The following is a 22,604-nucleotide window of genomic DNA, read 5'->3' as shown; positions in this document are numbered from 1 at the left end:
GGACTTTCCCGGTGGTCAAGTGGCTAAAGACTCCGTGCTCCCAATACAGGGGACCAGGGTCCAAATCCCTGGTCAAGGACTAGATTCCACACGCTGCAACAAAAGCTCCTGCACGCCACAAGTAAGACTCCTGTGTAGCCAATTAAATAAATATTTTTTAAGAACAAAGGAGTAGGCAAGCCACGGAGTGAGAAAAAAAAATATTTGCAACTCATGTATCTAACAAAAGACCAGTATCCAGAAAGAATGTAATAACCCAATTTTAAAATGGGCAACAGATTTGAAAAGACGTTTCACAGAGGAAAATATACAAAAAGCCAATAAGCACATGGAAATGTGCACCACAGCCTGAGTCATCAGACAAATGCAAATTGAAGCCAGAATGAGATACCACCACACACCCACCAGAAGGACTACACTGTGAACCAGAGAGCAACGAACGCCGGCAAGGATGTGGAGCCTCCGGAATGCTCAAACGGTGCTGGTGGGCGTGTGAAAACACAGCAGCCGCTTGGGGTACAGAATGTGGCAGTTTCTTATAAATCTAACCACATTCCTCTCCTCCAGCCCAGCACAATTCTACTCCCTGGTATTTACACAAGAGACATGGAAGCGTATGTCCACAAGAAACCTACCCAAGCATCTTTATTCGTGAGCCCTCCAAAATGGAAACGGCAAGGGGCCCATGAACAGAACGGCTAAATGTTCACACAATGAACGCCACGCAGCAATCCTAGAACAACTAGTGTTACCTGCAGCAACATGGGTGTGCCTGAAAAACACACACATATGCAAACTGGCAAAATTAATCTACCGTGGGAAAAAAAAAATCAGAAGTTAGGGAGGTGGAGGCAGAAATTAGCCAGGAGAGGGATTCATGCAGGGGTGATGGTGATGCTCTATGTGCTGATAGGAGCTGGGATACAGAGTGCTGTTATGACCTGTGCATTTCATGGTACATCAGTTTTACCTCAAAGAAAGAAAAGGAACCACAAACAAATACTGGACTCTGGTTGCTGTTGTTGTTATTATTGTTCAGTCGCCCAGTCCTATCTCTTTGCGACCCCATGGAATGCAGCACGCCAGGCCTCCCTGTCTCTCACCATCTCCTGAAGTTTGCGTAAGTTCATGTCCATTGCATCAGCGATGCCGTCCAGCCATCTCATCCTCTGACACCCTCTTTTCTTTCTGCCCTCAATCTTTCCAACGGCAGACAGGGACTCTGATTAGTGAGAGGCAAACTGGAGTTTTTGCAGGGTCACGTGAACCGTTATCAACAAGTGATTTTGAAACGCATCCAAAAAACCACACGGGCTGTTGATGGAGGGAGGGATGGGTGTGTGATGAAGCCAGGAGCAGAATGAGCCCTGAGGAATCTAGGTGGTGGGCGTGGAGGTGTTTGCACTGTAATTCTTTGATCTTTCCTGCGTGTCTGAAATTTTTCATAGTAAAAAGTTGGAAAATTTTTAAAGAGACTGAGATATATCAGCCAAAAATAGAAAAGCAAGAAGACATAGTAGGAGACTCCTCCCTGAAGCCCTGAGCTCTCAGACATCCCTTGTCTGGTGAGGGTTAGGACCACCTTCTGCGAGATCTGCAGTGCTCCAGCCCCGGTGCCAGGGTAAGTGCCAGCCTCACAGTACTTCCCAAGTGAGTGGAAATAACACCAAGGCAGTGTGCGTGCGTCTGTACGTGTCAAGTCGCTTCAGTCGTGTCCGACTCTGCAACCCCTTGGACTACAGGCTCCTCTGTCCATGGGATTCTCCAGGTAAGAATTCTGGAGTGGGTTGCCATGCCTTCCTCCAAGGGATCTTCCCGACCCAGGGATGGAACCCGCATCTCTTAGGTCTCCTACCTTGGCACTAGCGCCACCTGGGAAGCCCCACTAGGGCAGCCTTTTCCCACTAATTTCATGAAAATGAAAACCCAGCAGGAGCTGGGCTCTTGAGAGCCTGCATCGCCACCTCCTGGAGGAAAGGCTGCCTGCACCTGAATTCCTGCCCCTTTTTGGGGCTGGCTTCACAGCGGTCCCCTCGCTTCCTCCCAGGGCTCGGCCAGGCCCTCACTGCGGTAAATCTGGGGGTGAGATGCATGGACGATGCATTCCTCCAGAACCTGGGCCCCTTGGTCCACAGCTCCTGAGGAGGTGTGCGTTCCCCTTCCCCTCCTAGCTGCTCTCTACAGGCTGGGGGGAGGCGGGTGCTACAGGGAGGTCCCGGAGGCATGCCCCCCCAAACACACGTCACAAAGGCACAGGCCAAGACCACCCTCTCAAGGTGATGAACAAGTTCCCAGCCTGCTATCAACCCCAACCCCTTCCCTCTGCCTTGGACACAGGCCACATCAGGATCGATGGTGGTTTAGTTGCTGCATTGGGTCCAACTCTTGTGACCCCATGGACTATAGCCCACAAGGCTCCTCTGTTCATAGGATTTCCCAGGGAAGAAAACTGGAGTAGGTTGCCATTTCCTTCTCCAGGAGTTCCTCCTAACCCAGGGATCAAGCCTGGGTCTCCTCCATTGCAGGTGGTCTCCTGTATTGCAGGCAGTTTCCAAAAAAGAACCTGAGGCACTGAGAGTGGAGTCATTTTCAAAGATCACACAAGTAAGGTGTAATGTGAGAGGACTCTTCGTCTCAGCCAGACCTTATGCTTTTTGCACAATAACACACTGCAGCCCCATTAAGTCAAAGATGCGTGCATGCGTACTCGGTCCTGCTGACTCTTTGGGACCCCGTGGACTGTAACCCACCAGGCTCAGGATTAGGACACTCTAAAGACCGTTGACGTTGGAAAAACACTGAAAACAGTCATTCTAAAGATATAGTTCTTGGGACTTGCCTGGTGGTCCAGTGGCTAAGACTCTGCCAATGCAGGAGATGCAAGAGATGCGTGTTCGATCCCTGGATTGGGAAGATCCCCTGGAGAAGGGCATGGCAACCCACTCCAGTTTTCTTGCCTGGAGAATCCCATGCACAGAGGAGCCTGGCAGGCTACAGTCCATGGGGTTGCAAGGAGCAGGACACGACTGAGCAACGAACACTATTTTTAAAGATGTAGTTCTTTAGTTATTATCATATAACAATACATTGACATCTCCCACGGTGGACATGCCTGAGTGCCCTGCATCCTTGGATGGAATAAGCCACCTGGAGAAGGCACCTGAGCCCGGTGGAGGGACAAGCCAGCTAGGGCCGGGCTGGGTGGATGGGAGGCGGGCAAAGTCCAGACTGAGGTGCATCAGGGGCAAGAGGACCAGAGAGAGACATGAGCCTGAGCAAAGCCACGGGAAGGGAGGCCACGGGTCGTGCACTGAGCCCTGTGCTCGATGGTCACACCATGCCACCCCCCATAGGTGCCTGGGGGTGGTCAGGAGTCTTGCTAGCTCTCGAGGGGAGCAGGGTATCCTATCAGAGGGGCTCTTTGATCTCCTTTGTCCCCACCTGGCTCTCTCCAAGTAAGCAGCAACAGTGTCAGGAAAGGACAGAGGGAAAACCCAGGACAGGCTGCAGGAAGGTCAACTCCAAGATGCCCCGGAAACAGAAGCTGGGGGAGCAGCAACTCAGGCCACACCAGCAGGAGGGGGGGTTGGTGCCCTGACCCATGAGCCGCATCACGGTCACACCTCCCCGGAACCACCTCCTCCCTGACACACAAGCCCTGGGGGCCGTGGCCAGCAGAGCAGGCTGGGTGCCTGGGCTCCCCGGGTGGCTCCTTCCTGCCACACTAGCTCTGGGTGCAGGACGCAGCCAGCTCTGTGCGGAGGAGCTCTGTGCTGGCTCGAGGGGCGCCCGGAGCAGGAGAGGAAGGTGCTCGGTGCATATACAGTGCCAGCAACCCCAGGTTCCCAGCACCTGCCTCTCTGGGTGACACGGGACACAGAGGGGACACAGTGGACCCTGGGGGAGCGGTGGAGGGTCTGAAGGAGAAGAAGCAGGGGGCTGGGAGAGTAGCTGGGAGACCCACTCTGGACCAGAGAAGAGGGTCAGCCTCAGAGGGGAGAGAAGGGATGCAGAGGCGGTGAAGGGAGGTGACACGAGGGGTTCCCGGCAGGACCAGTGGCTGGGACAGAGTAGGAGGGGGCCAGGCCGCAGCCCAAGGTCACACCGGCTCCTCGGTGCCCGCCCAACTCCACCTGCCAGGCCACCTCTGCTCTCCTGCCCTCCTCCCCCAGGGACCAAGCCAGATCCCCGGGGCCTTGGCTACTGCTCCATCACAGAAGGAGGCTCTGACTCACCCCAGCTCTGAGGGCCAGTGGAGAACATTCTGTATTCCTGTGCCTCCCCTGGAGTTAGGAGCCCAGAGCTGGGAGAAAGCTCAGAGGTTCAAGGGGGCCGGTGAGACGGGATGGTGTCCTCAGACACTCTGGGCACACAGGGCCACCACCCCACACGGGGGGCATGGGCAGGCACGGAGGCTCAGAACTCAGGCCTCAGGCCACCCCTGCCCCCCAGCCAAGCATCCAGCAAACCACAGCCTCTGCGCTCAGAGACCGAAAGCACTCCATCCTAAAGACAGGCAGTGGCGGGGCAGGGCGGGGCAGGGCTGGCTACCACGTCAGCGCGTCCAGTGGCCTCTCCAACCACCAGGGTCCACCCAGCAATCAGAGGCCCCCCTCTGCAACTGCTAGAGCAACGGTCACGGCCACCCCTCGGAGCTCCCCGGCTTCTCCTCCCTGCCTGGCAGGCACAGGGCACTCGGGTCCTGTCGCTTCCTCCACGTGGCACCAATCACACCACAGAAAAAAAACACACCATCACCAGGGCCTCCGAGGCCGGGCCTGACCTGAGTCTGTTTTGCTGGACTCAGACTTGCCTGTCTCTTCCAAAAACACAGCCCAGCCACTGGCACCTCCACGATGTTCTGACCTCAGGGCCTTTGCATCTGCTATTTCCTTTGCTTGAATGTCCTTCCTCAGGATCCTGGCCTGGTCAGGTCCTTCTGGACACGTATATTTCAGCTCAGTGTCACCCTCTCAAGGAAGGTGTCCGTTAATACACATAAATACACACATACACACACACACACCCGACAACAATCACATCACCTGGCAACAATCACATCACATAGCCTGTTCTTTGCTTTTCCATCTCAAGTCAGAAATTGGTATGTTTATTGGTTAGCTGCCTGACAGCGATTTCAGATGACCAGTCCCAAAGGAGCAAGGGACTGGCTGTCCCTTACCTCTTACTTTAGGCCAAGTACCTAGGGGATGCCTGAATCTAGCAGGACCTCCAGAAAGATTTGCTGGCTAACTGGGACGACTGCTGTCAATAGTTATCCTGCAAACAGGAATTTGGAGATGTCATGACCTGAGATGAACTCAAAGGTCATGACCTGAAATGAACAGACAGAGGTCACTGATTGGTCACTCGTGCTGGTAGGAGAGAGAACCAGGACCGTGGGGAGGAACAGGTGCTGGGGTGCAGGTTGCTGCCATCCGGAGCCGGGCGGCTCTTCACACCGGCAGACAGCCCAGCCCCAAAGCATTTTCTTTACTGTCTGAGCCACCAGTGAAGCCCTCCAAAAGCATTTTCAAGTTTTCATAGTAAACTTTCAGAGCCGGCGCTTCTTTGCTATTTCCAAGGGGTGTGTTGCTTTGTTTATTCAGCTTGCTGAAGTCAGAGTTTCCTCGTTTGTTAAAAAAAGAGAGAGAAGAAAGAAAGAAAAAAAGGAGGGCACATCGGAAGGCCTAAGGCAGGTCCCAAGCCCGAAGGCAGTGAGGGGTCTCCAGGAGCTGAGACCTGCATTGCTAACTGTCCTGAGTTCCAGCAAGGCCACTGGTTAGAGGAAACCTCCCTAGTTTCTCCATTGTGTCCCACCCCCACCCCACGCCCAGCCCAAGGGGAGCGGGATCCACACTGCAGAATCCACATGAGAGCGGTGGAGGCAGGACTGTGGTCCGAGGGACTTTGGGCAAAGCGCTTTAGGTGGTGGCTTCTATTCAGAGATTTGTGCCCAGATGGGAAGGGAGACAAGGGATGACCAGCTCTGAGCAGATGGTCATCAGAGACGTGAGGCCAGGATGGCAGAAGCAAAGAGGAACAGGGCTGGAGGAGGCTTCTGAGACCAAGCATGGGGACAGAACAGACACAGCCACAGCCAGTCTCACATGCAAGCTGAGCCGTGAGACTGCCGAGAACAGAGGCCCGCCTGACAGTGGGGCAGAGCCCCTGTGCAGCCACGCTCTGCACCACAGCGGAGGTCCCCTGGCTGGCCTGAGAGGGGATGGTCAAGGCCAGACCCAACCCAGAATCTCCCCCACTTCTTGCCACCCAATGCAGTCAATTTGGGTCTGAGAGGGGAAAAAAAACAAAAGTAGTGAATCAAGAACCCAGGATGTGAACTTGGAGCCTTACCTCACAACATGTACAAAAATGAACTCAAAATAGAGCAAAGGCCTAAATACAAGCGCTAAAACTATAAAACTCTCAGAAAGAAACACAGGGGGAAAGCTTTGTGACATTGAGTATGACACCAAAAGCCTGGACATTAAAAGGAAAAAGTTAATAAATTGAGCTGCATCAAAATTAAAAATCTGGGGGGACTTCCCTGGTGGTCCAGTGATTAAGAATCCACCTGCCAATGCAGGAGACACAGGTTCCATCCCTGGTCTGGAAACTAAGATTCCCCACGCCTCGGAACACCTAAGCCCATGCTCCATCCACAACAGGAGAAGTCACTGCAATGAGAAGCCCCACACCACTACAGAGAGTAGCCCCCACTGGCCGGAACCAGAGAGAGCCTGTGGGCAGCAGCCAAGACCCAGTGCAGCCAAAAACAAACACACAAAATGTAAAACTTTTTAAGCTCCAAAGGAGCTGATCAACAGAATGAAAAGGCAACACACAGAATCTTATGTCTGATGAGGAATTCATATCCAGAATATTAAAAAAAAAAACACTAGGACTTTCTTATCGGTCCAGTGGTTAAAACTCTGGGTTTACACTGCAGGGGGCTCAGGTTCGATCCCTGGTGGGGAGGAAGGAACTGGGATCCCACATGACACACAGTGAGGCCAGGGGAAAAAAAAAAAAAAAAAAAAAACACTTCTAGAACTCAATCACACACACACAAAAAACCACCCAATTAAAAAATTGACAAAGGGCCTCAATAGGCATTTCTCTGAAGAAGACATACGGATGCCAACAGGTACATGGGAAGATGCTCCACATCACTAATCATTAGAGAAAGGCAAATCAAAACTGCAATGAGGCACCTCTCCCACTTAATAGACTGGCTGTTGTTTAGAAACATAACAGAAAATAACATGTGCTGGGGAGAATGTGGAGACACTGGAACCCATGTACCCTGTCTGTGGGAATGCAGAATGGTACAGCTGTGGTAAAAAGCAGTATGGCAGTTCCTCCCAAAATTAAACATAGAATTACCATGTGATTGGTGGCTCAGATAGTAAAGAATCCACCTGTAATGCAGAAGACATGGGTTTGCTCCCTGGGTTGGGAAGATCCCCTGGAGGAAGGCATGGCAACCCACTCCAGTATTCACACCTGGAGAATCCCATGGACAGAGGAGCCTTGTGCACCGCAGTCCATGGAAATGCAAAGACATGACTGAGCGACTAACACTTTCACTTTCTCCATGCAATCCAGTAATTCTCCTTCTGGGAGTGTACCCAGAAAAATCTGAAAGCAAGGACTTAAGCAAATACCTACACACCCAGATTTATGGCAGCACTTTTCATAAGAGCCAAAAGGTGATTCCTGATAGACCATGGATAAACAAAATACAGTCTACAATGGAATACTATTCTGCCTTAAACAGGAGGGGACTCTGACACCGGCTACAACATACAGGAACTTTGAAATTATTAAATGAAATAAGCCAGTCACAAAAAGACAAATACTGAATGATTCCATTTACATAAGGAACCTGAAATAGTCAAATTCACATAGACAGAAAGCAGAAGGGTGTTGGGCAGGGTCAGGGAGGACGGGGGAATGAGGAAGTAGTGTTTAACAGGGCTTCACTTTGAGAAGATAGGGGCTTCCCTGATAGCTCAGTTGGTAAAGAATCCACCTGCAATGCAGGAAACCCCGGTTCAATTCCTGGGTCGGGAAGATCCCCTGCAGAAGGGAATGGCTACCCACTCCAGTATTTTGGCCTGGAGAATTCCATGGACTGTATAGTTCGTGGGGTTGCAAACAGTCGGACACGACTGAGCAACTTTCACTTTCACTTCACTTTGAGAAGATGGAAAAAGCTCTGGAGATGGACGATTGCACAACTATGCGAGAGCACTTAATGCCCCTGAATTATACACCTAAAAATCACTGAAAAGGCACACTTCATATCATACGAAATCTCTTACATGTGCAATCTTTAAAAAGGGTTGTTGTTTAGTCACTAAATCATGTCTGACTCTTCGTGACCCCATGGACTGTAGCCTGCCAGGCTCCTCTGTCCATGGCATTCCCCAGGCAAGAATACTGGAGTGGGTTGTCATTTCCTCTTCCAGGGCATCTTCCCAACCCAAGGGTCAAACTCGCATCTCCTGCATTGGCAAGCAGATTCTTTGCCACCAGATGCTGAGCCACCAGGGAAGTCCTAAAAAAGGGTGCAAATGCACTTACATACAAAACATAAGTAGAGTCACAGATGTAGAAAACAAACTATGGTTACTGGGGAATAAAGGTGGGGACGTATAAACTGGGAGATTGGGTTGAGTATACACATATACATGTAATAGATAACTAATAAGGACCGGGAACTTAGCACCCAGACCTCTACTCGATACTCTGTAATGGGATTTCCCTGGTGGTCCAGTGGCTAAGGCTCCATGCTTCCAATGCAGGGGCCCAGGTTCAATCTCTGGTCATGGAGCTAGATTCCACACGATGTAACGAAAAATCCCGCATGTCGCAATGAAGACAAAAGATCCCACATGCTGCAACTAAGACTTAGAGCAGCCAAGTTAACTAAAATAAATATTATTTTAAAAATTACTCTGTAATGACCTACTTGGGAAAAGAATCTAAAAAAGAGTAGATTATGTGTATAACTGATTCACCTTGCTGTACACCAGAAACTAATACAACATTGTAAACCAACTATAATAAATCTTTTTTAAAAAGGTACATTTTATGTTATGTATATTTTACCACAATTTGTTTTAAATGAGTCCAGAGCCCTGGGCACCCGAGGTCCTTACAGAGAACACACAAGGGGTTAGTCCCAATCTCATGCTATACTGTTATTGAAGGCCGTTCTTTATTGTATAACAATGTGATGGTCATGCCATTCCTTAGTAGGACTTTACATTGAAATAAATCCTCTAATCAGGAAGGGTTTTGGACAGACCTATTTGGGGCACAAATACAAAAAATTACAAAGCACCAGGCGAAGGTGACCTTATCAGGCAGGCTGACCCAGGGATCCACTCTGTCCTAGGTCCCTTCTGTCCCCAGAGCCTGTCCCAGGCGTCACCCCACTGGCAGGGGACACAAGCAGCTCCCAGCAGGAAGATGCCTGGAAGCGGGGCAGGCAGGCTTCTGGAATTCTCATGGGGCTGGGCTTCCCACACCATACCAGGAGTAGGGGACCCAATGGCAAAGGCTTGCAGCCAGACTCGGGGACTTCGAGGCATCTTAGGATATGGAATTATCCTGTGCATCGAGGACTCATGAGAACTGGAGTGGGTTGAATGGCGGCCTCCTCAAAACTCATCTTCACCTGGAATCTGTGGACATGGTCCTATTTGGAGAAAAGGGTCTTGCTAATGTCATTAGGATAAGGATCTGGAGTTTTGGTCATGCTGGGTTATATGTGTGCTCAGTGCCTCAGTCCTGTCAGACTCTTTGCGACCCCACGGAGTATAGTCCGCCAGGCTCCTCTGCTCACAGGATTTCCCAGCAAGAACGCTGGAATGGGTTGTCATTTCCTCCTCCAGAAAGGAAATGACCTTTTCCCAGGGATCAACCCCGCATCTCTTTCATCTCCTGCACTGGCAGCCAGATTCTTTACCACTGAGCCATCTGGAAGCCACTGGAAGTCCCAGTGGATTACTGGAGTGGGCCCTAAATCCAGGAATGTGTGTCCCTATAAGAGAGAAGCAGAGGGAGACCTGAGACACAGAAGAAGGTCCTGTGACAACAGAGGCAAAGACTGGAGTGAGCATCCAGCAGCCAAGGATGCCAAGGTGCACCATCCACCGCCAGAGGCCAGGAGACTCACGGAGAGGATGCTGTCGCAGGGCATCCTGAAGGAGCCAACCCTCCAACACATCGACTTCAGACTTCCGGCCTCCAGGGCTGGGAGAGGATCCATTGCTGTTGCTGTAAGCTCCCCAGACAGTGGTACGTGGTTACATCAGCCCTAGGAACCTAAGTGGTACTGGATACCGCTACTGGATATTGGAATGGGTAGCCTTTCCCTTCTCCGGGGCATCTTCCCAACCCAGGGATTGAACCCAGGTCTCCCGCATTGCAGGCAGATTCTTTACCAGCTGAGCCACCAGTGAAGCCCAAGAATACTGGAGTGGGTAGCTTATCCCTTCTCCAGCAGATCTTTCCGATCTAGGAATTGAACTGGGGTATCCTGCATTGCAGGTGGATTCTTTACCAACTGAGCTATCAGGGAAGCCCTAGGAAACCAAGGCCCGGGTCAATCAGAGCTGCAAGAGGAAGAGGACCAGGTGGGCCTCGGGCCAAGCTTCTCATCCTGGAGACAGGAAAATCAAGCTCTGGCAACGCGGGTCCAGGACACTGATGACCACAGCGAGTCAAGGGTATGAACTGCCCAGGGACCCAGAGTGAAGAGGGGCCATCAGAGTGAGGCCCAAAGCATGCTTCCCATGATGGGGGGCTGTCCAGCCCCCAGCCCGCCCCACGGCCACGACACAGGACCCCCTGAGCAAGTCAGAGAACCAGCTCTCTCCTCCCTGGTGAGCCTGGGACAGACATCCAATGACAACGTGACCTGGCCCTCCCCACCCCCCAGACCAGCCTCCATGACCAAGCAGAGAAACATCTACATTCTCGGCCGACAGCTCACCACGCGGCCATTCCCAGCCTCCCCGAGGCCCAGCTGAGCTAAGTCACTGCCCCCCCACCCTCACCCCGCCCCAGTGGAAAGTTCCCTTCCTGGAGATTCTCCCTGCTGAAACACAAGCCCTTGGAACGAGATAAAACTGCTTGATTTGTAAAAGCCACAAAGCCAGTCCAGAACAAGGAAAAAAATGCCGACCCTTGGCTGGAAGGAGCGGCCGGTGTCTCAGCGGCCAGTCACTGCTCGGTGACTCATCCCGGCCTGCTGACAAGCCCTCCGGCATCTTCCCAGGGCACAGCCTCAGCCTCAAGGGAGCTGGAGGCGGCGTGGCTGCCGCAGAGGACCCGGGGCCCAAACCAGGCAGGAGTTGGTGCTCCCGGGAGATGGAGCAGGGACACCTGAGGTCTCCTGAGATAGCCCCCAACTGTCCCAAGCCCCTTCCCCACCAACCCCTCCTGGACAGCTGCTGGGCAGTGGCCAAGAGCCAGCCAGACCCTCCTTAAATGCCAGCCCAGCGGGCCATGAGCAGGAACAGCCGATTCTGGAAATTGGCGGGTGGGGCGTCTGGCCAGACAGGCCACCATCCACACACGCTGGGCACCGTGACTCCAGCCTCACCCCTACTCGGTGTGCCCGCTGGGGAGGGAGGCAGCTACCTCAACTGCCTAATGGGGTCCCAGAGGGGCAGGGACTGTGAGCGGCAGCCCCGCAGGAGACAGGGACCCCCAGAATCAACTCAGAGCCCACTGGTGGCGGGGGGGGGCAAGGCCTGGGGGGCCCTGCTGCTCCGTCTCCCCCACTTTACAGATTAGGAAATGGAGCCTAGGGCCGCAGAGCAACTTGCTCGAGGTCCCAGCAGGAACAGGGTAGAGATAGCTTCCCCAGGGGCCGCTGAAACTCTGAGTTACAATTAAAGACCAAGGTCAAGGTTCGATCGACCAGGTTTGAGGAACGTGGAGGGACAGCTTGAGGACCTGCATTTTCTGGAACCAGGTTTCTAACCCAAGCTTTGAAAGAAATAAGTATCTTTGGATGAAAATGCATTTAAATGAGGATTTCATAGGAAATCCCAACTTTTCCTCAGGCGTAGCCCGGGGGAAGGCACCCGCTCCACTTCTCATCACGAGGGCGTGGTGCTCGGCGAGGCTATAAAGGCACAGAGCTGACTGTTTATTCAGTTCCTGAAAAAGCTCCTGGAGTTTGCTCAGCCTGGGAGGTTCCAGGACGTTGCCACCACTTCTGACTCCCCAGAGACCCCTTCCCAGCCCTTGTGCTCTGGCTCTCTGGTCGCCTGTCTGTCACCCAGCTGGGCCTTGGCTTGGTCATCCATGAAACTGAAGGCTGGGTGGGAAGCCCTTGACCACCAGGCCAGCAGAGTGATCATCTTCCCAAGTCCTGCACCCGGCAGCCCCGGCCGAGGCTGAGAGCAGGGAACCCAGCTCCCGCCCAGTCCACCCCGGCCAGCCCACGTCACTGAGCTCAAACACACGTGAGGTGCGGTTTCACCAGTCGTGCTTTCTGGCGGTCTCTGGGGCCGCCCCAGCTCCCGTGGTTGGTCGTGGTGCCCATTGGTGCGGGCCCAGTGGCATGGATATGCACGTACACCCACCGCCCATCAGCAGCTCCCCTGCCTGTGGGTGCCCCATCCGCCCTGACACCACACTGGGATCTGATCAGCCCCTGGAGCAGCAGGCAAGGGGCCACCTTCAGAGGAGCCATGGAGACGTGCCTTCCTCCCCTATGGCTTCTTGGGGAGTCCACCATCCCCCCCACAACACATGCAGTGACCAACCACAGACCAGCGTGATGACACCTGTGAAGACACCCAGGGGCCAGGTCAGAGCACCTGAAGCCTGGACGCTGATGCCCAAGATGTCTCAGCCTGCACCGTGTACCCCAGCACCTGGCTCGAGGGGTGCGACGCAAGCAGCAGGCTGGGGAATGAATGGGAACTACTCCTGATGACATCAGATGCTGACCCAGGACACACGCCTGGGAGAAGGATCTCAGGAGGTCCACCTGGGAAACAGGGGGCTTCTAACCGGGGTGACTTAGGAGGGGCAGCCTCTTTTCTCTCCGCTTGTCGGTTCTTGCCCAGTCCTGATGGGGCTGAGCCCACTCGGTGCGGGGCTACCTTAACTCCAAACGTAACTCAAAACGCATGCTGTGTGCGGTGTGGATACCAATCCAGGGACCTGGAAGCCCTCTCCAACCCAAGGACCAGGCATCTGCCCTCACGCCTTGCCCCGCCGTGACATTCAGATGTTCTAATCAGTGATTCTACCCCTGAATCTGAACAGAGCCCACAGATCTGTTCTCTCTGTCCTGAAACGTCCCATCCAGACAGGGATGCTCATCGCTACCCTCCTCCCTGTTCTCTGTGCCCAGGTGAGGACAGGACCCGGACGACGCCAACCCCGCAAGTGGGGGTCACCTTGGTCAACTCCCCCAAGCTTCCGGCAGAATAGGAGGAGTTCTGTCCACTGTGTGTGTGCATACACACACACACACACGCATCGGCACATCTTGTCTGGGCACTGGGAGCTCCCAGCCCTGTAATCAACTCCCAGGAAGGCACCAAAATGCTATTTCAGGGAGGAGACCAAGGCGGCCTTGAAGACTTTGGCGAGCAGCGGACAAACAAACCACACGGTGGACAGACAAACCAAAGCGGCGCCCCGGTGCCGCCGGACCGGACCCCAGCGCCAGAATTGGGTCCCCCCCCCCACCAGACTGTTTCCTGGACTTCAGCGCCCACTGTCTCAGCATTCACAACCGCCTTCAGATGCAAAAGTGGCACGCTGGGAAATGAAAGAGAAATAGTGAGGGAAGGGAGCGGCGAGTTTAAATAAAAGCCAGACTTAGCGAAGCTCCGCTTTTGGAACATTATGGAACATTATGTCCCAGGACCTCAGAACAGTAGAGAGGAAAAGAAATATGCCCGGAAAAATGAGCCGAGGTGACCCCTGGGTGCTTATGTCCCGAAGCATAAAGAAAGTTTCGAGTTAAGGGGAAGGGGCAGCACGGGGCAGGGAGGAGGGCCCCTTGCCTACCTGTGATCCGGTCTCTCTCCATCATTACGGATATATTTAGCAGCAGGCGGGAGTCCCAGCGTCCCCCTTTCCAGAGACGTCCTCCCCTTTCTCACCCCGTCGCCCTCCCTCTTTCTGCCTCCTCCTCCTCCTCCTCCTCCTCCAAAAACACTCTTTGTCTGGTCTAATTTCTTCAATCTGTTGCAATCACGAATGCCTCCAAATTACCACATTTCCATGTGCTGATCATATGTTTGTGCTCCAAACTGAAGTAGCATTGTCTCTTGGAACCGGGAGGGGAAAGGGAGCGAAGGAGAGAAATAAAAAGAAGAGGCGGGAGCGCGGGCCGGACGTGGGCCTTGAAAGGCTCCCGCGGTCCCCGGGGTCCTGCGGCCGAGGACCGGCCGGCGGGGGCTTTGTGCGGTGGCTCCCCGAGGTGCGGCGGCGAGTGGCTTCCGGCGCCTTCTCTCCACCCCCTCCAGCCCCTCCGCCCGGGGCTTCTCGTCTGGCTGCTCCTTTTTAATATCCACTTGGAGAAGCTTAACTTAGCCTCTTGGAAACCAGCTCACAGAGTCAAATTCCTGGCGACTCGCAGAGTCTTTCATTCCGCCCCCCGGCCCGCGATGCTGCGATTTCCTCTGGTTTGAGCCTTTGCAAAGCCTGGTTCCTGCCTGCCTGCCCGCCTGGGCTCCCCTCCACCTCCGCCGGCCCTGCGCCCCCACCCCGGCCTGGCCGGAAGGAGGGGTGGTCGCGTCCCAGGCCGGCTGCCACGGGGAAGGTTCAGGAACACCTGCCAGGGATGAGCCGGAGAAGTGCCCCCCTGCAGATGCCCGGGTGTCCTGTCAGCTTGCTGGGACAGAGGAGGCGACAGAGGAGCTGGCCGGCCCGCCCCGGCGGAGAGGGGAGCGCGGGAAGGAGACTTCCTGGAAGATTCCTACCCCTCGCTCGTGAGTCAGTGAGTCTCCAGCCGTCCCCTGGGAGGGCGCGCAGTTCCTCACCACAGATTCCCCAGACTCAGCGCCTCTCTGGGAGGAGGGGACAGGGGCCTGGCCTGGCTGGGGGCTCAGCTGTTGCTCGGGTCTCCTCTCGGGGGGCTGCTCACCTGGCAACTCAGGGGCAGTGGGGGGAAGGGCAGCACGCGGTCAGAGTGAGGGCTGGGGGTTGGTGGGGTGGGGGCGCTGGGGCTGGTGGCATCTCCTCTGCTCTTTAAGTTTCATTCACTTCAAGGGTTCAAACTAGCAGCCCTCGGCTCAAGGAACACAGAAACAGGCTCTGTTTGCCTGCCTGACTCTGCCTAAAGAAATTGTTGTATCTGTGCCAATGTTGAACACTTGGGCAATTTCACCAAGAACTGCAGATTTTCCTCTTCTCTTGGAAAAGGGAGGGCATACAGCCACACGGAATGAGCCCTCATGGGGCGGGTTTGAAGAGTGCTTCCCTCTTTAGATGAAACTGCCTTTTTTTGGCTTGCTGTGGTCCCCACAGCAAAAAGATACACTCAGTCTGATTATCTGCCGGCGCCTCCCCAGGTGGTCTCTCAGCTTGAGGTCTCTGCCCCACGGCCACTTGGGCAACGTGTCACCGGAAGAGGGCCACACACCATTCTCTGTCAGATGGCTCCCTCTGCCCAGGGCAGGACTCCAAATGCAGTTTCCAAAGTATAGAGGGAAGGAGAAGAGGGCAACAGAAGATGAAGACAGTACGATGGCATCACCGACTCAATGGACATGAATTTGAGCAAACTCGGGGAGACAGTGAAGAACAGAGGAGCCTGGTGTGCTGCAGTCCACGGGGTCACAAAGAGTCTAACAGCAAGAACAACAAAGTGACGAGGGCGTTTTCTTGGGGGTGGGAGTGGGGGCTGACACCTTCTGGGAGACACCAAATCGCAACTCCAGCAGAGTCTGGAGGACAGCTCCAAAGCCGGCCACCTGCACAGTGAGGAGAGGTGTTTCGGGCAGCTTTGGGGCACCCTGTAGGCTGAATAATGCGCCCCCCCAAGATCTCATAACCTAATCCCCTGAACCTGTACATGGGAACTTGTTAGCAGAGAGTCACTGCAGGTCCAGTTAAGTGAAGGATCTTGAGATGGGCGGAGACATTACTTTGCCAACAAAGGTCCGTCTAGTCAAGGCTATGGTTTTTTCCAGTGGTCATGTATGGATGTGAGAGTGGTCATGTATGGACTGTGAAGAAAGCTGAGCGCCGAAGAATTGATGCTTTTGAACTGTGGTGTTGGAGAAGACTATTGAGAGTCTCTTGGACTGCAAGGAGATCCAATCAGTCCATTCTGAAGGAGATCAGCCCTGGAATTTCTTTGGAAGGAATGAGGTAACTCCAGTACTTTGGCCACCTCATGTGAAGAGTTGACTCATTGGAAAAGACTCTGATGCTGGGAGGGATTGGGGGCAGGAGGAGAAGGGAACGACAGAGGATGAGATGGCTGGATGGCATCACTGACTTGATGGACGTGAGTCTGAGTGAACTCCGGGAGTTGGTGATGGACAGGGAGGTCTGGTGTGCTGCGATTCATGGGGTTGCAAAGAGTCAGACATGACTGAGCGACTGAACTGAACTAAACTTGAGATGGGAGACTATTCTGAATCACTGATGGGGAGGGAAGGGCCACTAAATGCCATCATGTGTATTCAAGAAGGGGACAGAGGGAGATCTCACACACATACAGAAGGGGATGCTCAAACAGAGCAATCAGAGATGCAAAGATGGTGGCCTTGAAAACCAGAGGGATGCAGCCACAAGCCAAGAAAGGCCGGCAGCCCCAGAAGCTGGAAGAGACAAAAACAGCTTCTCCCCTGGAGTCTTTGGAGGGACCTGGGCCTTGCTGAGACCTGGGTTTCAGGCTTCCGGCTTCCAGAACTGTGAGAGAAGACATTTCTGCCAGTTTCAGCCCCCCAAGTCACTGGTAATTTGTTATTTACAGCAGCCACAGGAGACTCAAACAAGTACCACAGACGGACAAAAGAGCCACAGCTCCCTGGGCAATGCTCTCTGGTGAGTGTATTTCATTCTAACGCATTACAATAAACCAACCACCGACAACCGAGCTAGAACAATGGGAATCATGCACGGTTTTTTGATGCGCTTACTTCACCTCTTTTCCGATTTTGAAAAAAACTGTTTTTGTTTTTTTCTGATTATACATGTACTATATGCTCATTACACTTAGGAACTACAGAAAATGGATTTAAAAAGAAACCCCTTTAGGACAGGGAGCTGTGTGACTCCAATCCCCACTGCAGCGAGCAGGGCCAGGAAGCCCCCACGAGGCGGCAGACCAGTCCATGGGGTCTCCTCTGTCCTTCACTATCTCCCCGAGTTTGCCAGCTGGCGGGGGTGGCGGGCAGATGGCTGGGCCAGGACGAGGAGCGCAGGCATGGCGTCGGGTAACCTGGCCACTTCCTGCAGGCGTCAGTTGCACACGCCGTAGATTTTGCTGCTGCGGTCGGTGCAGCTGCTGAGCACAGCTTTGACCCTCGCTTCCCGCCCCACTCCCCGCCCCGGCATAGTCTGGCTCAACGTCCAGTCCCCAGTCATGCCTAAAACTCCAAGCATGCTGGCCCAAGCAGGGGATAATTTGAAACCGAAAACCTGGCCGCACTGATTGGCTCCGACAGGGCTGTGTTAGTTACGAGCCGTGCAGAGGCCGGGTGCAGAGGCAGGGTGAGGCCAGGCAGGGGAGAAGGGGCAGCCGACCCCCACTGTTTACTGATTCCTGGCCTCGTCCCCAGTATCGGCCACTCAGAGCAACTGGCCAGGTCAGGGCTCCCCAAATGACTCCTCCCTCCAGCAGAACACGGAGGGAGCTCGGTGGTTCTGAAAAACTTTGTCCTGGTCTTAGATTCACCAAGCACATGAGCGCAGTAAACCAGTGAGCAGTCCCAGTGAGGGGGTCAGCGTTTGAAACCAGCACTTCTCCAAATCAACCGACGCCTGCTGTCCCGGGGAGGGAGGGCGCTCCCCCCCAACCCCAGGCCACAACTTTGGGGACGTCCCCTTATGCCAATCAACGAGTCCCTGCTCCCAGCCACCTGAGCCTGCTCAGATGGGGTTGCCCAGCAGCCCCTTCCAGACAGTTCTAAAGGCAGTATCTCTACCCTTGACCTCCGCAGACCTGTCCCTGTGACCTGCATACTCCCTGCAACCTTCTTTTTGATGTCACCATCATCAGAGAGGGGCCCAGGGCAGGTAAAGAGGAAGAGTGAGACCTGCTTTATCTGTGAAGACAGCACTAAGTCCCCTTCCACGAAGCCCCCGCACCCAGCTGGAGGGGACACAGGAGTAAGAGGCGATCCCAACGAGCCCTGAACTCCCAACACAGTCCAGGAGGCCTGGGCTGACCCAGCCGTGAAAAGGGGGCAGGCGCTCCAGGTAACTCTGACACGGGCAGCAGGGGCCTCAGGAAGGGGGTCCACAAGAGGGGCACATTCTTGTTCCTGGGGCCCATTCTGGGGAGGGGCCTGTGAGGAGGTGGGAGGAGAGGATTCTAGCTGAAAGGACATTCTCTGAGGCTCTGGGCTCAGATTTCCTGCCACCTCTCACCTCCCCCACCCCTCAAGCAGGTACCTTCTTCGAGAATCCTCCATAGTTGCCTCCTACCTATGGGAGACGCAGGGCTTCCCTGCTGGCTCAGTGGCAAAGAAACGGCCTGCCAGTGCAGGAGACGCGGGTTCGATCCCTGGGTCGGGAAGTGCCCTAGAGAAGGAAATGGCAACCCACTCTAGTATTCTTACCTGGGAGATCCCAGGGACAGAGGATCCTGGTGGGCTGCAATCCATGGGGTTGCAAAAGGGTTGGACACGACTGAGCGATTAAACAACAACAATGTGGGGGATACCAACCGCTCACTTTAAAAACAGACTTTTCCCTTCATTTCCTGCTCATCCTCCGACTAAACCACTGAAGTGCGCTTTCCTTAGTTAAAAATAAAGAAGCTCCATCCCTCCGACCCCCTCCCACTGACCGTCCTGCAGTCATGGCTACTGTACCTGCCAGCAGAGTGGGCAGCCGGCCGAGACCCTCCAGGGCCGGCCCCAGTCTGGCCGCCTGCAGCCTCCCAGAGCAAAACGATGAATTCCGGGCCTGGGGCCGGCCGCATTCCTCTCCGGAATCTTCTCTCCACTTTTTATGGTGCCTCAAGTTTCGGCCGTTCCTAAATAAATACGATCCAGCTACTCTCTGCCCTGGGGACTGCTGCAGGGTTTACTGGTGCAAACAGCCTGGGCCGGCCTGTTGCTTTGGGAGTTCTTCCAGGTCAGCGTGGAAGGAAATCTAGACAAGGGAGAGAGACGGCGCAGACGGGGCCAAATTCCACCACTAACAGCCCTCGCGCTCAGCCATCCATCCCATCCTGCTGGAGCCGGGAGCTGGCGCTGTGTTCCTCAAGGCCCCCAGCTCCCTGTGCAGAGCAAGGGGGAATCCAGGAGCGTGGGGACTAGAGTCCTCGGGAGGGTCTGTCCCAAGGCCCCTACGTCTCCAGAACACACCAAAACTCTGCCAAAGGCCTGGTGTCTTTCACTTCCCGCTGGAAATCCCAACATTCTGCCTGCTCATGGCACCCAATAAAGGCCTCCAGGAGGAACAAGGGATTTGAGGATCGGGTGTGTAGATTAATCCAGACCAGCCCTACCCCAGAGAACTTTCTGTGCTGATGTAGATGCCACGGTCTCTGTTGTGTTCAATATGGCAGCCACGTGTGGCTGACGAGGGCCTACAGCGTGGCCCATGCTACTGAGGAACTGAGTTTTTAATTTGTGTTAAATAAATGCTTTAAATGAAAATAGCTACTGTGCCTACAGGCTGCCCTGTCGGGCAGGGTCTGCCTCTCCTCCGTCGCCTCTCTGGAGACCTGGCATTTTCCATAAGCCTCTCCCCCATAAGCAAACAAAGAGAAAAGCTACTTCTCAGCCAAGGTAAAAGAAGCCTGATGTTTCTATTTTAAATATGTTTTTTTGGCCAATCACACTCCCCCACCCCCCACCCAGCTTCTCCTATCAAGTTCAATTCAGCAACATTTACTGCCTGCCTGCCAAGTGCCGTAAGAGCACCCAGCCCTAGGGGATGGGAGGACAGAGCAATGCCCACTGCCCACCTGCTAACAGGATCGACAGGCTGGGTCAAATGACCAAATCACCCTAGAAAGAGATAGCTTCCAGAGCTGTGACCCCTCGGGGTAGGGAGGGGGAGGCTGGACAGAGGGGAGGCCAGCAGGACTGGGGGCATTAGGCTGGGTTTACCAGGCGGTGCTAGTGGTAGAGAACCTCCTTGCCAACCCTGGAGATGTGAGAGACGCGGGTTCGATCCCTGGGTCGGAAAGATCCCCTGCAGGAGGGCATGGCAACCCACTCCAGGATTCGTGCCTGAAGAATCCCATGGACAGAGGAACCTGTCGGGCTACAGTCCATGGGGTCACAAAGAATCAGATACGACTGAAGCGACTTAGCACACACGCACCTTTACTCTGTGGGGAGAAGGGAAGCGAGGGTTCTCTCAGTCAGAGGACCAGGCCCAGATCTGTTTTAAAGAATCCCATGTGTGGAGCCCATTGCGCAAGCCCAGGCACACAGGTGGGACTTAGTAAAGCCCCCCCGGATGCGGACCAGACAGGGAGGAGCCTCTGGTGGGGAGAAAGGGTGGGGATAAGGGGAGACATGGAGGCCTAACTGAGACACGGAGGTCAAGGACGACACTGAGACTTTTGCTCGAGTGCCCAGGTGGATGGTGAGGCTGAGACATGAGAAATGAAGGAGAGGGTGTCAGCGAAGGGGGTGGGGGATAGCAGCTGGGGATCCCTGTGGGGGCCCAGGTGTCAGGTGAAAAGTGGCCAAGACTCTGGCCAGGTCTCTTCCTGGACCAGCCCCCCCACCTCCCCCCGCCGCCTACAAAGGACATGCCCCCCTCCCTTGGTGACGGGGAGGGGGGCCTTCTGTACTGCCCCGGAGAAAGGGTGGGCAACGAGCCATACGCCCCCATGCTGTCCACGGTGGGGGTGGAGTGGGGGCGATGGCAGGCAGTCAGTGCAGCTGAGTGACAGGGGCGGGGCCCTTCCCCGCAGGAAGGGGTGTGTGAGCCGGGGCGAGGAGGGGGCCGCAGGGACACCAGCCAGGGGCTCACGCTGGGCACCCCCTGTAAGGACAGAGACACAGCCCAGACAGTGGCATTTTAGAGAGTGCCTTGCGTGGGTGGGTGGAGACCACTTTCGATCTCGGAGGGAAGGGGCGCTAGCTTCCTGCAGCCGCTTTAACAAATCACCACAAACTGGGTGGCTTAAAAATAGCAGAAATTAATTCTCTCACAATTCTAGAGACAGACAGCCAAACAAGGTGTCAGCAGGGCCGTGATCCCTCCAGGGGCGCTGGGAAAAAATTCTTCCCTCTTCCGTCTTCCCGTGGCCCCAGGCATCCCGTGGCATGTGACTCCCATCTCTGCCTCCGTCTTCACGTGGGCTCCTTCCTGTGTGTCTGTGTCTCTCTTCTTATAAGGAGCCCAGTCATTGGATTTAGGGCCACCCTACTCCTCTATGACCCCATCTCTAAGCCCTGAACCTCTAAAAGCCCTATGTCCAAATAAAGTCACTTTCTGAGGTTCTAAGTGAATATGAATCGGGAGTGGCTGGCACTGTTGAACCCACGACAGAAGGGACGAGGGTGGGTCAGGGGACGAGGCCACCACCCCCAGCAGCACTTGAAGGAGGAAAAGCAGGACCCAGCCACACACCAGATGTCAGGGCAGAAGGAGAAGGCCCCAGGGATCCCAGTCAGGGGACAGACCAGCGTGGGCAGGGCAATGGAGGTGAGGAAACAGACAGAGGGGAAATGCCGTGGGTACCGTGGGAATCGGGGCAAAGTTCAGCAGGTCTGGGAGGTGGCCGCTCAGGGTGGCTACTCAGGGCACAGAAAGGAAGAGCAGAGTGGAAGCCACTTGCAAGGGCCTAGGGCAAGCATCCCCAGAGCCCAGGTGACTTGCCCAGGGGAACACACACATGCGTGGGACCCAGGAGAATGTGTCCAGCGGTGTCTGCAACAGAAGAAACCTTCCATGGACCCCTATTATCTGGCCAAGGGGTAGAAAACTCGCCCTCCCCACTCGGGGGCACCCTACCCACCCACAGTCAAATAAACAAACTTAAGAGATACACTGGTAGCTCAGCTGGTAAAGAACCCACCTGTAATGCAGGAGACCCCGGTTTGATTCCTAGGTCGGGAAGATCCCCTGGAGAAGGGATAGGCCACCAGCTCCAGTGTTCTTGGGCTTCCATGGTGGTTCAAACAGTAAAGAATCTGCCCGCAATGCGGGAGACCTGGGTCCGATCCCTGGGTTGGGAAGATTCCCTGAAGGAGGACATGGCAGCCGACTCCAGTATTCTTGCCTGGACAATCGCCATGGACAGAGGAGCCTGGCGGGCTATAGTCCGTGGGGTCACAAAGAGTCGGACACGACTGAGCAACTAAGCACAGCACAGCACAAGAGCTACAGAGAGCTATATGGGTAAGTGGGTAAATCTCAAGGTCGTCCCATCTCGTGAAAAAGCAAAAGGCAGCAGCCAGCTC

General features: G+C 54.5%; 1 protein-coding gene and 1 long non-coding RNA gene across 3 annotated transcripts in view; one reads left to right on the top strand and one right to left on the bottom strand.

Moving 5' to 3' along the window:
* SEPTIN9 (septin 9) overlaps positions 1 to 22,604 on the bottom strand; it is a 178,406-nt gene that overhangs the window by 134,743 nt on the left and 21,059 nt on the right. Inside the window, exon 1 of one of the 2 annotated variants that reach the window (XM_025279583.3) lies at positions 14,059 to 14,225. The exons of the other annotated variant lie outside the window; for it this stretch is intronic. Coding sequence (XP_025135368.1) covers positions 14,059 to 14,083 — 25 coding nt within the window. The 5' untranslated portion in view covers positions 14,084 to 14,225. Of the gene's footprint in view, positions 1 to 14,058; positions 14,226 to 22,604 lie in introns of those variants that run through there. 2 annotated transcript variants of the gene reach the window in all.
* On the top strand, positions 14,857 to 20,052 carry LOC102390451. Its single transcript, XR_328047.4, has 3 exons — positions 14,857 to 14,992; positions 16,979 to 17,049; positions 18,168 to 20,052. It is a non-coding gene; the product is annotated as an uncharacterized LOC102390451 (long non-coding RNA).

Source organism: Bubalus bubalis, chromosome 3, assembly GCF_019923935.1.
Source record: "Bubalus bubalis isolate 160015118507 breed Murrah chromosome 3, NDDB_SH_1, whole genome shotgun sequence".
In the NCBI taxonomy this organism is placed as follows: Eukaryota; Metazoa; Chordata; class Mammalia; order Artiodactyla; family Bovidae; genus Bubalus; species Bubalus bubalis.
Note: the sequence above shows the minus strand (reverse complement) of the source record. Positions and strands in the feature narration are given on the sequence as shown.